General features: G+C 45.8%; 1 protein-coding gene across 5 annotated transcripts in view; it reads left to right on the plus strand.

Moving 5' to 3' along the window:
- The window catches only part of LOC116937036 (uncharacterized), a 37,488-nt gene extending 16,688 nt beyond the window's left edge, over nt 1–20,800 (plus strand). Inside the window, exons 3-5 of one of the 5 annotated variants that reach the window (XM_076063589.1) lie at nt 3,517–3,669; nt 6,886–6,976; nt 15,905–20,800. In XM_076063589.1, coding sequence (XP_075919704.1) covers nt 3,517–3,669; nt 6,886–6,976; nt 15,905–15,912 — 252 coding nt within the window. In that variant the 3' untranslated portion in view covers nt 15,913–20,800. The other 4 variants (XM_032944158.2, XM_076063588.1, XM_076063590.1 and 1 more) reach the window with 4 other exon arrangements.
- The last annotated feature ends 1,611 nt before the right edge of the window (nt 20,801–22,411 follow it).

The following is a 22,411-nucleotide window of genomic DNA, read 5'->3' on the forward strand; positions in this document are numbered from 1 at the left end:
TCTGCATTTCTATACGTTTCTTTCTCTGTCTCTCTATCTCTCTCTCTCGGTGTCTCGCTCTCTGAATTTCTATACGTTTCTTTTTCTGTCTCTCTGTATCTCTCTCTCTCTCGGTGTCTCGCTCTCTGCATTTCTATACGTTTCTTTCTCTGTCTCTCTGTCTCTCTGTATCTCTCTCTCTCGGTGTCTCGCTCTCTGCATGTCTATACGTTTCTTTCTCTGTCCCTCTGTATCTCTCTCTCTCTCGGTGTCTCGCTCTCTGCATTTCTATACGTTTCTCTCTCTGTCTCTCTGTATCTCTCTCTCTCTCTCTCGGTGTCTCGCTCTCTGCATTTCTATACGTTTCTTCCTCTGTCTCTCTGTATCTCTCTCTCTCTCGGTGTCTCGCTCTCTGCATTTCTATAAGTTTCTTTCTCTGTCTCTCTGTATCTCTCTCTCGGTGTCTCGCTCTCTGCATTTCTATACGCTTCTTTCTCTGTCTCTCTGTCTCTCTGTATCTCTCTCTCTCTCTCGGTGTCTCGCTCTCTGCATTTCTATACGTTTCTTTCTCTGTATCTCTCTCTCAGTGTCTCGCTCTCTGCATTTCTATAAGTTTCTTTCTCTGTATCTCTCTGTATCTCTCTCTCTCTCGGTGTCTCGCTCTCTGCATTTCTATACGTTTCTTTCTCAGTCTCTCTGTATCTCTCTCTCTCTCTCGGTGTCTCGCTCTCCGCATTTCTGTACGTTTCTTTCTCTGTCTCTCTGTATATCTCTCTCTCTCTCGGTGTCTCCCTCTCTGCATTTCTATACGTTTCTTTCTCTGTCTCTCTGTATATCTCTCTCTCTCTCTCGGTGTCTCCCTCTCCGCATTTCTATAAGTTTCTTTCTCTGTCTCTCTGTATCTCTCTCTCTCTCTCGGTGTCTCGCTCTCTGCATTTCTATACGTTTCTTTCTCTGTCTCTCTGTATCTCTCTCTCTCTCTCTCGGTGTCTCGCTCTCTGCATTTCTATAATTTTCTTTCTCTGTCTCTCTGTATCTCTCTCTCTCTCTCGGTGTCTCGCTCTCTGCATTTCTATATGTTTCTCTCTCTGTCTCTCTGTATCTCTCTCTCTCTCGGTGTCTCGCTCTCTGCATTTCTATATGTTTCTCTCTCTGTCTCTCTGTATCTCTCTCTCTCGGTGTCTCGCTCTCTGCATTTCTGTACGTTTCTATCTCTGTCTCTCTGTATCTCTCTCTCTCTCTCGGTGTCTCGCTCTCTGCATTTCTATAAGTTTCTTTCTCTGTCTCTCTGTATCTCTCTCTTTCTCTCGGTGTCTCGCTCTCTGCATTTCTATACGTTTCTTTCTCTGTCTCTCTGTATCTCTCTCTCTCTCTCTCGGTGTCTCGCTCTCTGCATTTCTATACGTTTCTTTCTCTGTCTCTCTATCTCTCTCTCTCTCTCTCTCTCGGTGTCTCGCTCTCTGAATTTCTATACGTTTCTTTTTCTGTCTCTCTGTATCTCTCTCTCTCTCGGTGTCTCGCTCTCTGCATTTCTATACGTTTCTTTCTCTGTCTCTCTGTCTCTCTGTATCTCTCTCTCTCGGTGTCTCGCTCTCTGCATGTCTATACGTTTCTTTCTCTGTCCCTCTGTATCTCTCTCTCTCGGTGTCTCGCTCTCTGCATTTCTATACGTTTCTCTCTCTGTCTCTCTGTATCTCTCTCTCTCTCTCTCTCGGTGTCTCGCTCTCTGCATTTCTATACGTTTCTCTCTCTGTCTCTCTGTATCTCTCTCTCTCTCGGTGTCTCGCTCTCTGCATTTTTATACATTTCTCTCTCTGTCTCTCTGTCTCTCTCTCTCTCTCGGTGTCTCGCTCTCTGCATTTCTATATGTTTCTTTCTCTGTCTCTCTGTATCTCTCTCTCTCTCTCGGTGTCTCGCTCTCTGCATTTCTATACGTTTCTTTCTCTGTCTCTCTGTATCTCTCTCTCTCTCTCGGTGTCTCGCTCTCTGCATTTCTATACGTTTCTTTCTCTGTCTCTGTATCTCTCTCTCTCTCTTGGTGTCTCGCTCTCTGCATTTCTATATGTTTCTCTCTCTGTCTCTCTGTATCTCTCTCTCTCTCGGTGTCTCGCTCTCTGCATTTCTATACGTTTCTCTCTCTGTCTCTCTGTATCTCTCTCTCTCTCTCGGTGTCTCGTTCTCTGCATTTCTATACGTTTCTTTCTCTGTCTCTCTGTCTCTCTGTATCTCTCTCTCTCTCGGTGTCTCGCTCTCTGCATTTCTATACGTTTCTCTCTCTGTCTCTCTGTATCTCTCTCTCTCTCTCGGTGTCTCGCTCTCTGCATTTCTATACGTTTCTTTCTCTGTCTCTCTGTATCTCTGTATCTCTCTCTCTCTGTGTCTCGCTCTCTGCATTTCTATACGTTTCTTTCTCTGTCTCTCTGTATCTCTCTCTCTCTCGGTGTCTCGCTCTCTGCATTTCTATACGTTTCTTTCTCTGTCTCTCTGTATCTCTCTCTCTCTCGGTGTCTCGCTTTGCATTTCTATACGTTTCTTTCTCTGTCTCTCTGTAACTCTCTCATTCTCTCGGTGTCTCGCTCTCTGCATTTCTATACGTTTCTTTCTCAGTCTCTCTGTATCTCTCTCTCTCTCTCGGTGTCTCGCTCTCTGCATTTCTATACGTTTCTTTCTCTGTATCTCTGTATCTCTCTCTCTCGGTGTCTCACTCTCTGCATTTCTATACTTTTCTTTCTCAGTCTCTCTGTATCTCTCTCTCTCTCTCGGTGTCTCGCTCTCTGCATTTCTATACGTTTCTTTCTCAGTCTCTCTGTATCTCTATCTCTCTCTCTCGGTGTCTCGCTCTCTGCATTTCTATACGTTTCTTCCTCTGTCTCTCTGTATCTCTCTCTCTCTCGGTGTCTCGCTCTCTGCATTTCTATACGTTTCTTTCTCTGTATCTCTCTCGGTGTCTCGCTCTCTGCATTTCTATACGTTTCTTTCTCTGTCTCTCTCTCTCTGTGTCTCGCTCTCTGCATTTCTATACGTTTCTTTCTCTGTCACTCTGTATCTCTATCTCTCGGTGTCTCGCTCTCTGCATTTCGATATGTTTCTTTCTCTGTCTCTCTGTCTCTCTCTCTCTCTCTTGGTGTCTCGCTCTCTGCATTTCTATACGTTTCTTTCTCTGTCTCTCTGTATCTCTCTCTATCTCTCTCGGTGTGTCGCTCTCCGCATTTCTATACGTTTCTCTCTCTGTCTCTCTGTATCTCTCTCTCTTTCGGTGTCTCGCTCTCTGCATTTCTATACGTTTCTCTCTCTGTCTCTCTGTATCTCTCTCTCTCGGTGTCTCGCTCTCTGCATTTCTATACGTTTCTCTCTCTGTCTCTCTGTATCTCTCTCTCTCTCGGTGTCTCGCTCTCTGCATTTCTATACGTTTCTTTCTCTGTCTCTCTCTCTCTCTCTCTGTGTCTCGCTCTCTGCATTTCTATACGTTTCTTTCTCTGACTATCTGCTCCCCCTGTGCGCGCGTGTGTGTGCGTGTGTGTGTGTGTGTACACGCAGGAAAGGGGAGGCTCCCCGTGTGATCCCGACGGCTGTTGCTCCCCCTCCTCCTCCTCCTCCTGCACCGACTGCTGTCTGAGCTGTGCTCAGAGCTGCGATTGCCGAGTGCCCACCGTGGCCGGCTGCCTTGACTCCTGCTGCCCTCGTCCCAACGTGAGGCCGCTCGCGCTCGCGCCAAACTCCCTCGGCTGTCTAAACTGAACCCTACAAACCAGTCGAGCCAACGAAGATGTGTGGCCGCTGGCTTTGAGCGTATTGCAGAGCCGTCAACCCCGTATCATTGCCCTCCTCTACCTTATCACGGGCCAACTCAGACCCTATCGGTGACCCCGTGCCACGTCATGAAGCCCAACGTTCACCCATCACAAGGGAGGAACACAAACAAATAGACTATCACCAGCACTACACTCGCCACTGGTACACTCACCATTACACTCACCACTACACTCACCACTACACTCACCACTAGTACACTCACCATTACACTCACCACTACACTCACCACTACACTCACCACTAGTACACTCACCATTACACTCACCACTACACTCACCACTACACTCACCACTAGTACACTCACCATTACACTCACCACGTGTACACTCAGGACCACACTAACCACTTGCACACTCACCACTACACCCACCACTAGTACATTGACCACGACACTCACCACTACACTCACCACTAGTACACTCACCATTACACTCACCACGAGTTCACTCACGACCACAATAACCACTTGCACACTCACCACTACACCCACCACTAGTACATTGACCACGACACTCACCACTACACTCACCACTACACTCACCACCACCATAGCTTGTCAACCCCTTATTAGTGCCCTACCTTACTGCAGACCAATTCAAACATTATTGGTCACCCGGTGCCCTTACAAATCTCAACGTTCATCCTACACAGTCCCATCACAAGGAAGAAACACAAACAAATAGACGTTTTTATGTTGTCAGTATTGAAACGGCTGTACGCCGTATGGGCCTGAAAACTCAATTTCCCTGCACAAGAATACGGGGTAAACCGTATGGGTTGACGTGGTATGACATTGGCACGACAAGACAGAGAGAGGGGAGAGTGGAAACGCCGCATGGCAAAATGGGCGGTGGTCCACCTACGACTACCACCACTACTACCGGGCTACCTGCCCCCCATGGATTGTGATGATTGACTTTGAGATCCGTAGAGACACCGAGCTATGCTCCTGTTTTCTCGGCAGCGACCTGGCCATCGCAGCGTTGACAGCGGCTCAACAGAGCGTCTGCTGTCATCGTAACGTGCAGAAATTCACAGTAGCGGCCAAATACTCCTTGGATGCGTGACGTCGATTGTAAGTGTGGTGGGAAAAATCGGAGGACTCTGGAGAAAAAAACTAATGCAGTGACCATCCCGGGGAGAGGGAGACGCAAACTCGAAATGTGCATCAACGGGCACGGTTCGCGTCCGGGATCGAACTCTCAACCTCCTGCAAGGTAGTGAGCATCTCCTAGCCTTAACAGACTGTCGGGGCAAACGCTGTTAGCGGAGTAGCAGCCTCCTTGCCACCGTGGGTGACCTTTAACCCTTTCCGACGGCGTACGTGTGTCGTCGTACGTACATCGTCGGAATAGGACCGGAAGAAAAACTTAAATAAAATCTGTAAGTCTGTGTGTCTGTGTGTCGTCTGTGTGGCCGTGTCTCTGCGTGTCTGTCTTTGTGCGTGTGTCTGTGTGCGTTTGACTGTGTCTTTGTCTGTCTGTGTGTGTGTGTGCGTGTGATTGCGTGTGATCGCGTATACGTCTGTCTGTGCCTGTCTGTGTCTGTGTCTGTGTGTGGTTGTGTGCCAATTCCGATTGGATTTTCCCCTCATGGCGTTTGTAACCACCACAGCGGCCAAATGGGGGCTCTGGATTGGTTGCGAGGGGCTGGTAACCCCTCCACCTTCAATTAACTACCACTAAACCATGACGACAAAATTTAATAAATAAGCTTGTGCCGGAGGCCCCGGGGGAAGCCAGGAGACTGAATTCTTACCCTCGGGGCTCCTCCAGAAACAACAAAAAGCTGCTTCGTGTGGCCACGTGGAATGTTCGAACGCTCACTGCGGAGGAGAGACTGCCACTCCTCTGTCGGGAACTGGACCGGTACCGCCTGGAGGTCCGGTGAACCGGCTCTGGCTCCTGCCACCATGAGGGGTGGACAGTCCTCTACTCGGGGTAGGAGACTGCCAAACAACAGGGTGTGGCTCTTCTTCTGAGAGTGGGGAGTTTCCCATACCTGGGCAGTGTGCTCATGACCTGCTCCGGTTTAACAGCAGAGGTCTCACTCCGAATCAGTCGAGCGGCAATATCTTTTCATAGGTTGCGTAACGCTGTGTGGAAGCTACCTGGTCTGTCACTCCGCACAAAGCTTCGGGTCTTCTCGGCCACAGTCATTCCCTCCCTTCTTTACGCTTGCGAAACGTGGACCCCCCCTAATAGAACATCTTCGCCGGTTAGAAACATTTAGGCTGGCCTGCCTACGATGAATCCTGGGGTTAACCAGACTGGATTGTGTGAGGAGCTCACAAATCCTCGAAAGATCAAAGTCCTATCGGTGAGCTCCTCAGGCAGGCAAGGCTGCGTTGGCTGGGCCATGTAACCTACATGCCTAATCACTGCATGCCCCAACAGCTTTTGTTCGGCTGGATCAAGGGGGCTAAACGGGCGCGGCACGGGCTAGAGAAGAGATGGAGTGATGTGGTACAGGAGGACGTGGAGCTGAGTGGACTTGCCGATGACTGGTACCAGCGGTGTCAAGATCGGCCTCTGTGGAGGAGGCTCGTGAAGGATGCTACTGGGCAGTTGGAGGTAGTCGCTCTCCAACAACAACGGAGGGCGGAGGAGCGACGCTCAGAACAACGAGCGGAGCGCCGGGTGGCTAAAGCACAGCAAGTTGGCACAGTAGGGGGCACAGGTGGTGCATCAGCCGGTCATCTCAGTCGACCCGTGGCACCTGGGTCTGCCCCATGACCTCCTGCCAGTGGGCGCCGACACTTCACGTGGCCTCAGGGTGCACATAGCCTGGCACAAGCGTCGTGGTGACGTCACCTCCACTTAGTGGCGAATGGCGGTTATTGTTGTTGTGACTGTGTGCATGTGTCCGACTGTGTGCGTGTCTGACTGTACGTGTGTCTTTGTGTGTGTCTGTGTGTGCATGTGTCTTGTGTGTGTGTCTGACTGTGTGCGTGTCTGACTGTGCGTGTGATGGTGTGCATGTGACGGTGTGTGTGTGACGGTGTGTGTGACTGTGTGCGTCTGACTGTGTGTGCGTGTGTCTGTGTGCGTGTCTGACTGTGTGCGTGTGTCTGTGTGCGCGTGCGTTGCTCAGCGTTTCAGAAGCACCCGCGCCCACCTCTGTGATTGTAGCGACATCGGCTGCAGCTTTGGTTCGTGCTGCGATTCCTGCTGCGACTGCAACAGTGAGAGAGCAACCGGATGGGGGGGGGGCGTGGGGGAGTGGTGGGGGTGGCGGGGAGGGGGGGGGGACTGACCCCCTTGACCCCCACCCCAATCCCACTCCTGCCACCTCTAACCTCTGACCCCAGGGAAATCTAATTTTTTTGCTTTCATTTCAACAATCGTGGGGTGATTTACATCCTTTGGGAAGCTCCTTTTGCGATTTTTTTGTCCTTCGATTTAAAGCTTTCGTGACTGCAAGGATTCATCTTCTTTGGTTCTTTCGGTAAAGTCATTTGATTCTCATTCTACGTGCCTTTACCGGAAGAACCAAAGAAGATTCGTCTGTCCTTTGATTGTGCGTGTCTTTGGTGATTCTTAGGGATCCTTTGCGTGATCTCAATGAGTCTCAAGCGGTTGGGCTAGTCCCCCCGCCCGTAGATTAACGATGACAATTGGTTTTATCCTTTCCGCAGCAATAAAACAAGGGGAGTTGTAGTAATAGGTTTTTACCCTTTTATCTGGCACCAAAACTGACACCTTTATACAAGGGGTCATGTATAAAGGTGTCTTGTTACTGGCAAAGGAGGTCTCATAATGTAAATGCTCACCCCGAGCCCTCAATACTCTGATAGTGCGCTGTTTTTTGAGTTGTACGCCTTTTGGCGTCTTCTGGTCCAACACCAGTGGAGAGACTAAGGGGCTCTAAGAAAATCCGTCTCTGGTGTGGACCAATCAACTTCAAGGACAGTGCCAATATTATTATCAGAGTTGTCTCTTTTTGTTTGCATTTTGACTGCTTGTGTTGTGGTTATTGCAAACATGATCCCTTGTATAAAGGTGTCAGTTTTGGTGCCAGATAAAAGGGTAAAAACCTATTACTATATCTTGTTACTGGCAAAGGAGGTCTCATAACAGGAGTTGTGTTAAGATGTTCAAACACCAAATGAAAACCTTTTGCCAGGAATCAAGTCACTGCATTAACCACACACACGGTACTTGCGGTGAACATGCAAACAGACCGCTCTGATCATTTATAGACATTGTCTTTGAAAGATGCTCACCCCAAGCTATAAATGCCCTGATAGTGCATTGTCCTTGTGCTGTTCGCCTTTTGGCGTTGTTCGCTGGGCTGACGCTGGTGGCGAGACTAGGCCATAAGGAAGTCTGATGTCTCTGGTGTAGGCTAATCGGTTTCAAAGACACTGCCGTACAATGTTGTACAGCAAAAACCTTGGATTGCGAGGAGCATAATTCGTTCCGGAAACGTGTTTGTAATCCAAATCACTCGTACATCAGTTGTGATCACGTGACGCTCGGCAGTACAAAGCGTGTATACGTGTACACTGCTCGTATTGCTAAGACCCTCGCTCGTTTATCAAATTAATATTTATTATAAAATTGTTGCTCGTTCCTGCAAAACACTCGCAGACCAAGTTACTCGCAATCCATGGTTTTACTGTAGTTGCATTATAATGTAACTATACTGTTCTATGGCAGTGTCTTTAATATTAATTAATTAATATTTTAAAAGACTGCCATGTAACTCTCCAGTTACATTATTATTAAATACAATACCATGTAACACTACAGTTACATTATTATTAAAGACATTGCCATGTAACACTACAGTTACATTATTAAATACAATACCATATAACACTAAAGTTACATTATTATTCAATACAATACCATATATCACTACAGTTACATTATTATTAAAGACAATGCCATGTAACACTACATTTACATTATTATTAAAGACATTGCCATATAACACTACAATTACATTATTATTAAATACATTACCATGTAACACTACAGTTACATTATTATTAACTACACTACCATATAACACTACAGTTACATTATTATTAAAGACATTGCCATGTAACACTGCAGTTACATTATTATTAAATACAATACCATGTAACACTACAATTACATTATTATTATTAAATACAATACCATATAACACTACAGTTACATTATTATTAAATACAATACCATGTAACACTCCAGTTACATTATTATTAACTACAATACCATGTAACAATACAGTTACATTATTATTAAATACACTGCCATATAACACTACAATTACATTATTATTAAATACAATACCATATAACACTACAGTTACATTATTATTAAATACAATACCATGTAACACTACAGTTACATTATTATTATTAAATACAATACCATATAACACTACAGTTACATTATTATTAAATACAATACCATATAACACTCCAGTTACATTATTATTAAATACAATACCATGTAACACTACAGTTACATTATTATTAAAGACAATACCATATAACACTACAGTTACATTATTATTAAATACAATACCATGTAACACTCCAGTTACATTATTATTAACTACAATACCATGTAACAATACAGTTACATTATTATTAAATACACTGCCATATAACACTACAATTACATTATTATTAAATACACTACCATATAACACTACAGTTACATTATTATTAAATACAATACCATGTAACACTACAGTTACATTATTATTATTAAATACAATACCATATAACACTACAATTACATTATTATTAAATACAATACCATGTAACACTCCAGTTACATTATTATTAAATACAATACCATATAACACTACAGTTACATTATTATTAAATACAATGCCATATAACACAGTTACATTATTATTAAATACAATACCATGTAACACTACAATTACATTATTATTAAATACAATACCATATAACACTACAGTTACATTATTATTAAATACAATACCATGTAACACTACAGTTACATTATTATTAAATACATTGCCATGTAACACTACAGTTACATTATTATTAAATACAATACCATATAACACAGTTACATTATTATTAAATACAATACCATGTAACACTACAGTTACATTATTATTAAATACAATACCATGTAACACTACAGTTACATTATTATTAAAGACAATACCATGTAACACTCCAGTTACATTATTATTAAATACAATACCATATAACACTACAGTTACATTATTATTAAATACAATACCATGTAACACTACAGTTAAATTATTATTATTAAATACAAAACCATGTAACACTACAATTACATTATTATTAAATACAATACCATATAACACTACAGTAACATTATTATTAAATACAATACCATATAACACTACAGTTACATTATTATTAAATACAATACCATGTAACACTACAGTTACATTATTATTAAATACAATACCATGTAACACTACAGTTACATTATTATTAAATACAATACCATGTAACACTACAGTTACATTATTATTAAATACAATACCATATAACACTCCAGTTACATTATTATGAAATACAATACCATATAACACTCCAGTTACATTATTATTAAATACAATACCATATAACACTGCAGTTACATTATTATTAAATACAATACCATATAACACTCCAGTTACATTATTATTAAATACAATACCATATAACAATACAGTTACATTATTATTAAATACAATACCATATATCACTACAGTTACATTATTATTAAATACAATACCATGTAACACTACAGCTACATTATTATTAAATACAATACCATGTAACACTACAGTTACATTATTATTAAATACAATACCATATAACACTCCAGTTACATTATTATTAAATACAATACCATATAACACTACAGTTACATTATTATTAAAGACAATACCATATAACACTACATTTACATTATTATTAAATACAATACCATATAACACTACAATTACATTATTATTAATTACAATACCATATAACACTACAGTTACATTATTATTAAATACAATACCATGTAACACTACAGTTACATTATTATTAAATACAATACCATATAACACTACAGTTACATTATTATTAAATACAATACCATATAACACTACAATTACATTATTATTAATTACAATACCATATAACACTACAGTTACATTATTATTAAAGACATTGCCATGTAACACTACAGTTAAATTATTATTAAAGACAATACCATGTAACAATACAGTTACATTATTATTAAATACAATGCCATATAACACTCCAGTTACATTATTATTAAATACAATACCATGTAACACTACAGTTACATTATTATTAAATACAATACCATATAACAGTACAGTTACATTATTATTAAATACAATACCATGTAACACTACAATTACATTATTATTAAATACATTGCCATATAACACTACAGTTACATTATTATTTTATTTAAAGCTTTCGTGACTGCAGGGATTCATATTCTTGGTTCTTTCGGTCAAGTCACCACCACGTGGAAGGGAAACAATAAAATTAAAATTTTAAAACAATAAAATTCTCACGGCGTTTCGACACGCAACACCAAGCAATCATCATCATCATCGTCATCAGGTGTGAAAACCACAGCAAGAATTTTTTTTTTTTTAAAAAGGACGATGCATCAGATATTAATTATCAGAGAAATCTTGATTTCGAAGCTTTCGTGACTGCAGCGACCCCATGTTCTTTGGCCCTGCGGGTAAAGTCGCGCGTCTGCGTGCAGTGTCGTCATCGCTTGCCTGATGACGGCCGCCTGCGTTGCGATCGAAACGTCGTCATTTGTTTCATTTTATTTTATTTCTGACTAGGTGGACTTTGCCGAAAGAACGTGACTTTAGCCAAGAGAAGCAAAGAGTATGGATCCTAGCAGTCACGAAAGCTTTAAATCTAGAACCCAAAGAGTATTGGGGAAATGTTTTTTTTGTTTGCGTGTTCACCACAGGTACCGTGCGGTGTGGGTCATTGCGAAAGGCTACCATTCGGTGTTCGAACATTTTAAACACGACTCCGCGTTGAAAATTTGATTTGAAGCTTTCGTGACTGTGCAGGGATTCGTACTCTCGGTTCTCTCGGTTAAGGTTACCACCACGTGAGAGGAAGGGAAACAATAAAATAATACAAATATGGTAAAACAACATTTACATATTCTTAGTTTTTTCGGTAAAGTCACGTTGAAGGGAAACAACAAAATAATATAATAAATTTAAAACAATATATTGTTGTTTCCCTTCAACGTGACTTTACCGAAAAAACTAAGAATATGAATTACTGCAGTCACGAAAGCTTTAAATCACAACATTTACATAGTTTTATTTTATATATATTTTTTATTATTTTCTTGTTTCCCTTCTACGTGACTCTACCGAAAGAACCAAGAATACGGCCCCTGTTGTTTTATTACTGCCAGAAAGGGTAAAACACCAATTTTCTTTTTTTCATACTTTGATACTGGCCCCAAAAAGGTCTCCCATGTGTTTTTTTGGTGACAATTGGCTTAAGGTTTTTGGGGTTTTTTTACTTCCCCGGTTGACGTTTCGCCTCCCCATAGAGGACCTCCCCCCACGTCCTCCCCCCCCGCCGCCTCCCCGCGAGTTTTCGACCGACGTTAAACTTTGTCGAATCGGAAATCGTAAATGCGTCTTTCAGTCCCGGAGGAATCCGATGAGCTGTGAAGCTCTCTTCTTTCTTTTTTTTAACTCTCTCACAGACAACCCAACGATACGTATAGGTTGTGGGGCGGGGCGGGGGGGGGTTGGCCGATCCGTGGCCTCGGCCAACGCAGCGACGCACCGTTTGTGCGTGTCAGCGGCTTGGACCTCAGACTCGCCTTCCTTTGATGCCCAATTCCCGTGTCAACGGCGGTGTTTTTTTTGGCGGAACGGATATATATTAAAACAAAAAAACATAAACATTAACCCCAGGGACTAAACTTCATTTCTAGTGTTTTCGTGGAGATCTTTCCGCGATTTTTTCGGGGGTGTTTCCGCGATATTTTCGATGGCTTTTGGGTGATTTCTGCTTGCTTTGAAATCGCTTTTTCCAGTACTTCCGTTGCATGGTTTGGACGCGATTTGAATCGTTTGAAGAGATCTGTGATTTTTATTTTGTCTGATTTGAAGCGTCTGATTTTAATTAATTGAGATCTTTGCGCGATTTCAAAGATCCTCATGAGATCGTTGAGGATGGTGTCAATCGTTTGCGCACAATTTGAGATTGTTTTGACGTGGTTTTTAATTTTGATTTAAAGCTTTCGTGACTGCAGGGATTCCTATTCTTGCTTCTTTCGGTAAAGTCACCACCACGTAGAAGAAGGGAAACAATAAAATAATATAAAACAATAAAAATTCTCACGACGTTTCGACTGCAACACAATAAGCAATCATCATCAGCTGATGATTTTGTGTTTCATATTTTTATTATTTTATTGTTTCCCTTCTACGTGACGTCATCGAAAGAACCAATAATATGTGTTTTTTAATGTTCTGGTTACATTACATTCTGTCTCGAGTAACTGCGTCTACGTGTGTACAGGCAGTCCCCGACGTACGATGGTCCGACTTACGATATTTGGATTTTACGATGGCGACAGCGACAAAATTGAAGAATATTTTTTAATTTCGCGCGGCAGGCAAACGCAGCAGCGTACTATGGGGTACGATACTGCAACTTTATCATCGCCATCCTCCTCTTCCGACAACTAAGTTAATGTAGCCATCAACAACCTAAACATCGTTCAAGTGTGCAGACGACGGACAGAATCTTGGCGAGTACAGTAGAATATGATACGTTACGTTCAATGCATGTGTGATGCGTAGCTTCAGCGATTTCATTTTAGGGTTACCACGCTATGATACGTTACGTTCAATGCATGTTAAAAGTTTTTATAGCAGATATAGGATTGTTTCCTGAAAAAAACTTTCTATGAAATTGCAGTTCACATAGGTAGGCTAAGAATTTACCTTGTTTTTTTTTACTTTAACTTTTACTGTGCAATACAGTATTCTAATAAATACATACAGTATATAGTTTATACAGTACGCTACTGTAAATTGCTCTGTTTTGCTAAATTATCACCATTCCTTAAGACTCCTGGGTTAGGCTAAGGGCATCTTCGACTTAGGATATTTTCGACTTACGATGGTGGTCGTCGTAATGCATCTCCATCGTTAGTCGGGGACTACCCTGTATAGACATCTATCTGTCTGTGCTTATCTGTCTCTTTCTGTCTCCCTTTGTCTCCATCTTAACCTCTCAATCTCTCTGTATTTGCATGTCTCCCTCTGTGTCTATCTCTCTCTCTCTGTGTTGTAGCTCTGTGATTCCATTCTGTACCTCTGCTGCCCATGCTCTTAGTGTCTGTGTCTTTCTGTGTTGTAGCTTTAGTGAGTCCAGGCTCGTTGAGTGTCTCGCTGTCTCTCTCCCTGTCTGTCTGTGTCTCTGTGTTATAGCTCTGTGAGTCCAGGCTCTGAGTGTCTGTCTCTGTGTCTCTCAGTGAGTCCAGGATCTGAGTGTCTGTCTCTGTGTCTCTCTGTGTTGTAGCTTTAGTGAGTCCAGGCTCTGAGTGTCTCTGTCTCTCTCCCTGTCTGTCTCTGTGTTGTAGCTCTGTGAGTCCAGGCTCTGAGTGTCTGTCTCTGTGTCTCTCAGTGAGTCCAGGATCTGAGTGTCTGTCTCTGTGTCTCTCTGTGTTGTAGCTTTAGTGAATCCAGGCTCTGAGTGTCTGTCTCTGTGTCTCTCAGTGAGTCCAGGCTCTGAGTGTCTCTGTCTCTGTGTTGTAGCTCTGTGAGTCCAGGCTCTGAGTGTCTCTGTGTCTCTCAGTGAGTCCAGGCTCTGAGTGTCTGTCTCTGTGTCTCTCTGTTGTAGCTCTGTCAGTCCAGGCTCTGAGTGTCTGTTTCTGTGTCTCTGTGTTGTAGCTTTAGTGAGTCCAGGCTCTAGGTGTCTGTCTCTGTCTCTGTGTCTCTCAGTGAGTCCAGGCTCTGAGTGTCTGTTTCTGTGTCTCTCAGTGAGTCCAGGCTCTGAGTGTCTGTCTCTGTGTCTCTGTGTCTCTCTGTGAGTCCAGGGTCTGAGTGTCTCTGTCTCTGTGTTGTAGCTTTGTGAGTCCAGGCTCTGAGTGTCTGTCTCTGTGTCTCTGTGTTGTAGCTCTGTGAGTCCAGGCTCTGAGTGTCTGTCTCTGTGTCTCTGTGTTGTAGCTCAGTGAGTCCAGGCTCTGAGTGTCTGTTGCTGTCTCTGTGTCTCTCTGTGTTGTAGCTCTGTGAGTCCAGGCTCTGAGTGTCTGTCTCTGTGTCTCTCAGTGAGTCCAGGGTCTGAGTGTCTCTGTCTCTGTGTTGTAGCTCTGTGAGTCCAGGCTCTGAGTGTTTGTCTCTGTCTCTGTGTCTCTCAGTGAGTCCAGGCTCTGAGTGTCTGTGTCTCTGTGTCTCTCAGTGAGTCCAGGCTCTGTGTGTCTGTCGCTGTCTCTGTGTCTCTCAGTGAGTCCAGGCTCTGTGTGTCTGTCGCTGTCTCTGTGTCTCTCTGTGTTGTAGCTCTGTGAGTCCAGGCTCTGAGTGTCTGTCTCTGTGTCTCTCAGTGAGTCCAGGGTCTGAGTGTCTCTGTCTCTGTGTCTCTCTGTGTTGTAGCTCTGTGAGTCCAGGCTCTACCTCTGCTGCCCAGGCTCTGAGTGTCTCTGTCTCTCTGTGTTGTAGCTTTAGTGAGTCCAGGATCTGAGTGTCTGTCTCTGTGTTTCTGTGTTGTAGCTCTGTGAGTCCAGGCTCTGAGTGTCTGTCTCTGTGTCTCTCAGTGAGTCCAGGGTCTGAGTGTCTGTGTCTCTGTGTTGTAGCTCTGTGAGTCCAGGGTCTGAGTGTCTGTTTCTGCGTCTCTGTGTTGTAGCTTTAGTGAGTCCAGGCTCTGAGTGTCTGTCTCTGTCTCTGTGTCTCTCAGTGAGTCCAGGATCTGAGTGTCTGTCTCTGTGTCTCTCTGTGTTGTAGCTTTAGTGAGTCCAGGATCTGAGTGTCTCTCTCTGTGTCTCTGTGTTGTAGCTCTGTGAGTCCAGGCTCTGAGTGTCTGTCTCTGTGTCTCTCAGTAAGTCCAGGATCTGAGTGTCTGTCTCTGTGTCTCTCTGTGTTGTAGCTCTGTGAGTCCAGGCTCTACCGCTGCTGCCCGTGCTCCCAGTGCGTCTGCGGGTGGCATGAGCCGGACTGCAACAACTTCAGCTGCCTCTGCTGCTCACTGCGACTCAACTGAGTTCACCGTACCGGAGCGGAGATTCACAGCAGCCTTCAGCGTGTCTTACGTGTGCCTGAGTCTGTGTGTGTGTGGTGGTAGGTGTCTGTGTGTTGTAGTAGTAGGTGTGTGTGTGTAGTGGTATGTGTGTCTGTAGTGGTATGCACAAAGCTTTAACATAAAAACGGAGGTGCAGGAAGACTACCACCATGGACATGTCCCCCACTCTGGCCCCGACTGGTCAGGAGTTCAAATCCATCACCTGCCGCAAAATCTGCAAGCCAAGGATCGTCCTGTACAGCCACCAGCACGCCTGCCAACTACATGGACCTCTTATTCCTCCCTGAACCAGCCACCGACGACGACGACGAAGGGATTGTGTGTGGGTGTTGTGGTAGATGTGTGTGTGTAGTGGTAGATGTGTGTGTGTGTAGTGGTAGGTGTGTGTGTGTGATACGATCAATCAGGCCTTCATGATGGTGGGCAGTCCCCTGTAAAGCTACGTGGCCGAGAATAAGAGCTATTCCCTGTTCACCTTGGGGTGCGACAGGGATATCCTCTGGCTCCTACATTATTTAACATCATCTTTGACCACGTAGTTTGAGAAGCTTTCCATGGCTGTGCCAAAGCAATTTCCATCTGGTACAGATATAATGGGAGACTGATCGATGCTCGGGTGCGATTGAGGTATGGCTCCCTATTGGTCAACCACATGTATAAATTTTGATTTAAAGCTTTCGTGACTGCAGGGATTCATATTATTGGCTCTTTCGGTAAAGTCACCACCACGTAGAAGGGAAACAATAAAATAATAAAAATATAAAAAATAAAATTCTCGCAACGTTTCGACTGCAACACAAGCAGCAACCATCAGGTGTGAAAACCACAGCAAGAACAATTTGTGGTTTTCACAGCTGATGATGATTGCGGCTTGTGTTGCAGTCGAAACGTCGTGAGAATTTTATTGTTTTATATTTTTATTTTATTGTTTCCCTTCTACGTGGGTGGTGGCTTTACCGAAAGAACCAAGAATATGTTACGTATGTTGATGGTCTGATGATTGCTGCTCAATCTGAGGAGTTGGAGGCTCTGCTGCTAGACCTGGAGCATGCCACTAATAGGTGGGATCTTACAATCAGCCTAACCCCAAACAAAGCACCTGCCTGGGTATTTTGTGCCATCGAATACTCCACCTCCTCAACTCCCCATGAGTGATGGGGCAGCTGTGGAGAGAGGGTGCTCATGGCTATCTATAGTTTGGCAACAGAGGTCTCACTGAATCAGTCGAGCAGCATTTTTTTTATCGGCTGCTAAACGCTATGTGGAGGCTACCTGGCCTGTAACTTCACACGAACCTCCGGGTCTTCTCGGCCACAGTAATGCGCTCCCCTCTGTATGCTTCCGAAATGTGGACCCCTTTAAAAGAGGGACATCTCCACCGGCGTAAAACATTTCGGCTGGCCCTGCCTACGATCCATCCTCGGTTTAACCTGCGGGCTGTATTGTGTGAGGGGCTCGCACATCCAAACAGATCTGGACATTCCCATCGGTCAGCTTCTCCGGAATATATTGGCTGGGTCACGGAGCCCACATGCCCAGCCCTATCGCATCCTCAAGTAGCTTCTGTTTGGCCGGATAGAGGGGGCTGAATGGGCGCAGCACGGACTGGAGAAGAGATGGAGCTGATTTGGTACAGAAGGACGTGGAGCTGAGTGGACTTGCCGATGACCGGTACCAGCGGTGTCAAGATGCGCCCTCTTTCGAGGAGGCTCGTGAAGGACGCGGCTACTGGCCGGGTTGGAGGGACCTTTCTCTGGTAGCAACAACGGAGGGTGGAGGAGCGATGCTCACAACAACGAGCGGAGCGCTGGGCATCTTAACATCCAGCAATTTGGCACAGTATAAAGACTCGGTGGTGCATCTGTCAGTCGTCTCAGTTAACCCACGGGACTTGGGTCTGTCTGGTGGCCTGCCACTTAGCCCTCGACACTTCACGTGGCCTCGAAGTCCACCTCGCCTAGCGCAGGCACATCACTGCCCCTTGGTGGTGAACGGGGGCTACTGTTGCTATGTGCGTGTGTGCGCGTGTGCGTGTTTGTAATTGTGTGGGGAGCGGTAGTGTGGTCGCGGTTAGCTCACTGCGCTACGAACTCGGCGACTCGAGTTTGATTCCCGCTCACGGCCAGCAACACCAGTGACGATTATCTGAACCGGTCCTGGGCCTCCTCCCCTCAAATGAGTAACGTGGTGGTGTAGTAAACATCGCCACTGGGGGAGACAAAGGCGGCCGGGCGTGGTGCTGGCTACCCCCCCCCCCCCCCCCCGCCGTGTGCCATAGTGCCGGGCCTTCATAGGCGCTGCTGCTACTCGCTACGAACAGCACTTCCCCCAACAGTCTGTTCAGGCTACATGGAGGATCTTTGTATTTGTCTTTGTTTACAATTGTATATATATGCGTGTGCGTATGTATGTATCTATATGCATGTACAAGTGCCACATTCTCGGTCTGCCACAGACGGTTTAATCCGATGGTTGTCTACCCAGAACATCCTCATTAAGTCTCAACATGCTTATTCATCAGGATCCTGGCACAGTGTTTTATTTGATAGCATCACCAGCCAGATTCTCTCTAAATGTGTAGAGATAGTTGCTTCTGAAATGTTGGAGGGGAAAAACCGGAGGATCCCGGAGAAAAATTCACGCAGTGACCACCACGGGAGAGAGAGAGAGAGACGCAGACTCCAAATATACAGCAGCAGCAGGCGTCATCGGGGTCGGGATCGAACCCACGACCTCCTGCACACCAGACGAGGTAGTTAACATCTCACCAAATATACAGCAGCAGGCGTCATCGGGGTCGGGATCGAACCCACGACCTCCTGCGTACCAGGCGAGGTAGTTAACATCTCACCAATTATACAGCAGCAGGCGTTGTCAGTGTTGGGATCTTCAAACCCACGACCTGCGTATCTGGTGGGATAGTCGACACTTCTCTGGCCACCGTGGTGCCCTTTGATAAACCTGGAATTAGAATCGGAATGTTTATCGTGGAAGAATACCTTGATTCATAAACCCCTCTCTGCTCACAGATGTCCAGTAGGGGCACGGGGTAGGAATGTTACAAGAAAAGAACACGATACACAAACACGAAGGTAGTGAAAAGTGGTGAACAAATCACCCAAACACAGACAACTACAACACAAAACTATCCCCATACTACCGGGAAAAGCCCGCCAAGGTATTCAATTATTTTTCAAAAGCGACCTGGCCATTACCAAATTAGAGCAGATGAACAAAGTGGCCCCGTGATTTGGAGCTATATAGCAGAAAATTAATCGAAGTGGTCTAAAAACGCATGTTTTTAAATGTGGAGGGGAAAACCCCGGAGGGACAGGGAGAGAAAATCCTCGCCACCGCGGGGGGAGAGAGAGAGAGAGACGCAAACTCCAAATAAGCAGCAGCAGGCGTCATCAGGATCGAACCCACGACCTCCTGCATACCAGGCGAGGGAGTTAACATCTCCTACGAACTGTGGCAGGACCCTCCCTTGAACGAAGAGATCTTGAGACTCTGCGAGGCTCTTGTCAGGTTAAAGCGAGCAGAATTTAAAATGGTGATGAATTAATGAACAATCAACGATCGCCATCACACGCTGCGTTCGTGATTGGTCGAGTGGCTGTTGCAGACCGCAGGGTTGCAATTGAACATCGAGGTGGGTTGGCGAGCCAGGTGATTGCGCTGGGAGTACAGGGACTACCTCGACTTGAAGCTTTCGTCACTGCAGGAATCCATACTCTTTGGTTCTTTCGGTAAAGTCACGTAGGTATAAAATATATATATAACGAGTATAGTACAGGGACTACCTCGACTTACGGACTTTCAGAGATACGAACAAACTCTGTTCCGTATGTCCAATTGCCTGTTCGGACGAAGAGTCGTAATTTTAACCGTCACACAAGAGACGGCGGTGGTGGCATCTACGTCTACAGAACGTGAAGAACCAGTGGCATTTACATCTGCAGAACGTGAAGAGTCGGTGGCATTTACAGAACGTGAAGAACCAGTGGCATCTACATCTGCAGAACGTGAAGAACCAGTGGCATCTACGTCTACAGAACGTGAATAACCAGGGGCATCTACATTTGGAGTACATGAAGAACCAGTGGCATCTACAGAACACGAAGAAGCAGTGGCATCTACATCTGGATTGCATAAAGAACCAGTGGCATCTACATTTGGTGTACATGAAAAACCAGTGGCATCTACAAAACACGACAAACCAGTGGCATCTACATCTGCAGAACACGAAGAACCAGTGGCATCTACAGGAGACGATATTCACTTCTAAAGCCATTCCCCGTGTTTAGTGTGCACGCCGTACAACTTGTTTTTTTGTCTTTGCGAGCCGGGCGCCGAGTCTCGTCACAGAATGTTTGGTATTTAGACTGCAGCAGCGGCAGCAGCGGCGGCAGGAGGAGGAGACGGAGAAATCTGATGAGCTATGAAGCTCTTTTTTTTTTGGCACAGACGTCCAGTCGGAGGCCCGCCGGGGTCAGAACAACAAACAACGGGCAGTGCAAAGCACAGGGGTAGAGTAAACAAATATAGTGACACTAAAAAAAAGTAATTCAACGGAGTGTACATATAATAAGTGAAATGGCTCGCAAATGCCCACAAGAAATGAGTCCCAGGCGAACAAAGCGGGAAGGCTCCTTGACCTTTTGAAGCTATTAACGTTAACATTTGTTATCACGTTACAGTGCTGTATTATCCGTTGTGTTTCCATTAAAAACGAAAGTCCCATTTAAGTACTCCTTTGGTTCTTTCCGTAAAAGTCAAGTAGGTATGAAATAGATGAAATTAAATCACGACGTTTTTATTTTCCCCGCCGTCACGAAAACTTCAAAATCTGGATTGAACCGTCCCATTTAAGTGTCGACATTTATACTGGTGGTAGGAAACGCAGTGGACTGGAAGCCCAACCGGGATTAATTCACAGGAGGCAGGGGATTCATTGTTGTGTATGTCTGTGGATGTCTGTCCACGTGGGAGGGGTGGGTGCTGGGTGGGGAGGGGCTGGGTGGGGAGGGTGGGGAGGGTGGGAGGGGTGGGGGGTGGGAGGGGTGGGGCTGGGTGGGGGGTGGGAGGGGTGGGGCTGGGTGGGAGGGGTGGGGCTGGGTGGGGAGGGGCTGGGTGGGGAGGGGTGGGGCTGGGTGGGGGTGGAAGGGGTGGGGCTGGGTGGGGGGTGGGAGGGGTGAGGCTGGGTGGGAGTGGTGGGGCTGGGTGGGGAGGGGAGGGTGGGGAGGGGCTGGGTGGGGAGGGGTGGGGCTGGGTGGGGCGTGGGAGTGGTGGGGCTGGGTGTGGTTGAGGGGCTGCTCACCCCGTGGTGCCCCCCCCTCCCTTATAAAACTCAACGTTTCACCAACTCACGCCAGGCTTGTGCCCGCCCTCACAGTCGGGCACGTTGTGCTGAACGCACCACCACGTGGTGGTGGTGTGTTCAGCACACCACCACCACGTGGTGGTGGTACTGAACGCACCACGTGGTGGTGTGTTCAGCACCACCACGTGGTGTTACCGCCGCCGTTGTTGTTGACCCTGGCCATTGACCGAGCGACCCGACGTTCCTACCAGCTCCCTCCCTCCGCGGGAGAACGTTGTTTTTTTGAAGCGCCCTGTGTGGACGGCTGTCCACGAGGGGGGCCTCTTGTATCAAGACACAAAAGCGACAGCGCCGGGTCGGTCCGTGCTTCGTTCTTGGCTCTTGAAGCTCGTCACCTCCCCACGTGCTCTCTCCTTCCACCCTTCTCGAGGCTCCCGTTGTGGCCGTGGCAAAGTGACTGTGCACGGTCAACGCGCAGTCACTTTAAGATGTTTTTAATGTTCGTGTTTTTTGTTTTGTTGTTTTTGTTGTTTAGTTGCTGCGGTTGCACTCCGATCCAAGAGCAGAATGGCTCACGGGGCTATGCCAAAATAAAGAAACTGAAACCTTTCTAGAATCTTCCCTCAACGTTTTTTTCCTGCAGCCGATTCTCCCCTCCCCCTTCCTTCTTGCTCTTCCCCCTCCTCCTCCTCCTCCATCCTCCTCCCTCCTTCCTCCTCCTCCCTCCTCCATCCTCCTCCCTCCTCCTCCTCTCTCCTCCTCCCTCCATCCTCCTCCCTCCTCCTCCTCCATCCTCCCCCTCCTCCTCCTCCTCCATCCTCCTCCCTCCTCCTCCAACCTCCTCCATCCTCCTCCATCCTCCTCCTCCTTCCTCCTTCCTCCTTCCTCCTCCTCCTCCATCCTCTTCCTCCTCCCTCCTCCTCCATCCTCCTCCATCCTCCTCCCTCCTCCTCCTTCCTCCTCCTCCTCCATCCTCCTCCCTCCTCCTCCTTCCTCCTCCATCCTCCTCCTCCCTCCTCCTCCTCCCTCCT

The sequence above is a fragment of the Petromyzon marinus genome, unplaced genomic scaffold, assembly GCF_048934315.1.
Source record: "Petromyzon marinus isolate PM22_M1 ecotype Great Lakes invasive population unplaced genomic scaffold, UKy_Petmar_22M1.pri1.0 PM_Scaffold_160, whole genome shotgun sequence".
Classification (NCBI taxonomy): domain Eukaryota; kingdom Metazoa; phylum Chordata; class Hyperoartia; order Petromyzontiformes; family Petromyzontidae; genus Petromyzon; species Petromyzon marinus.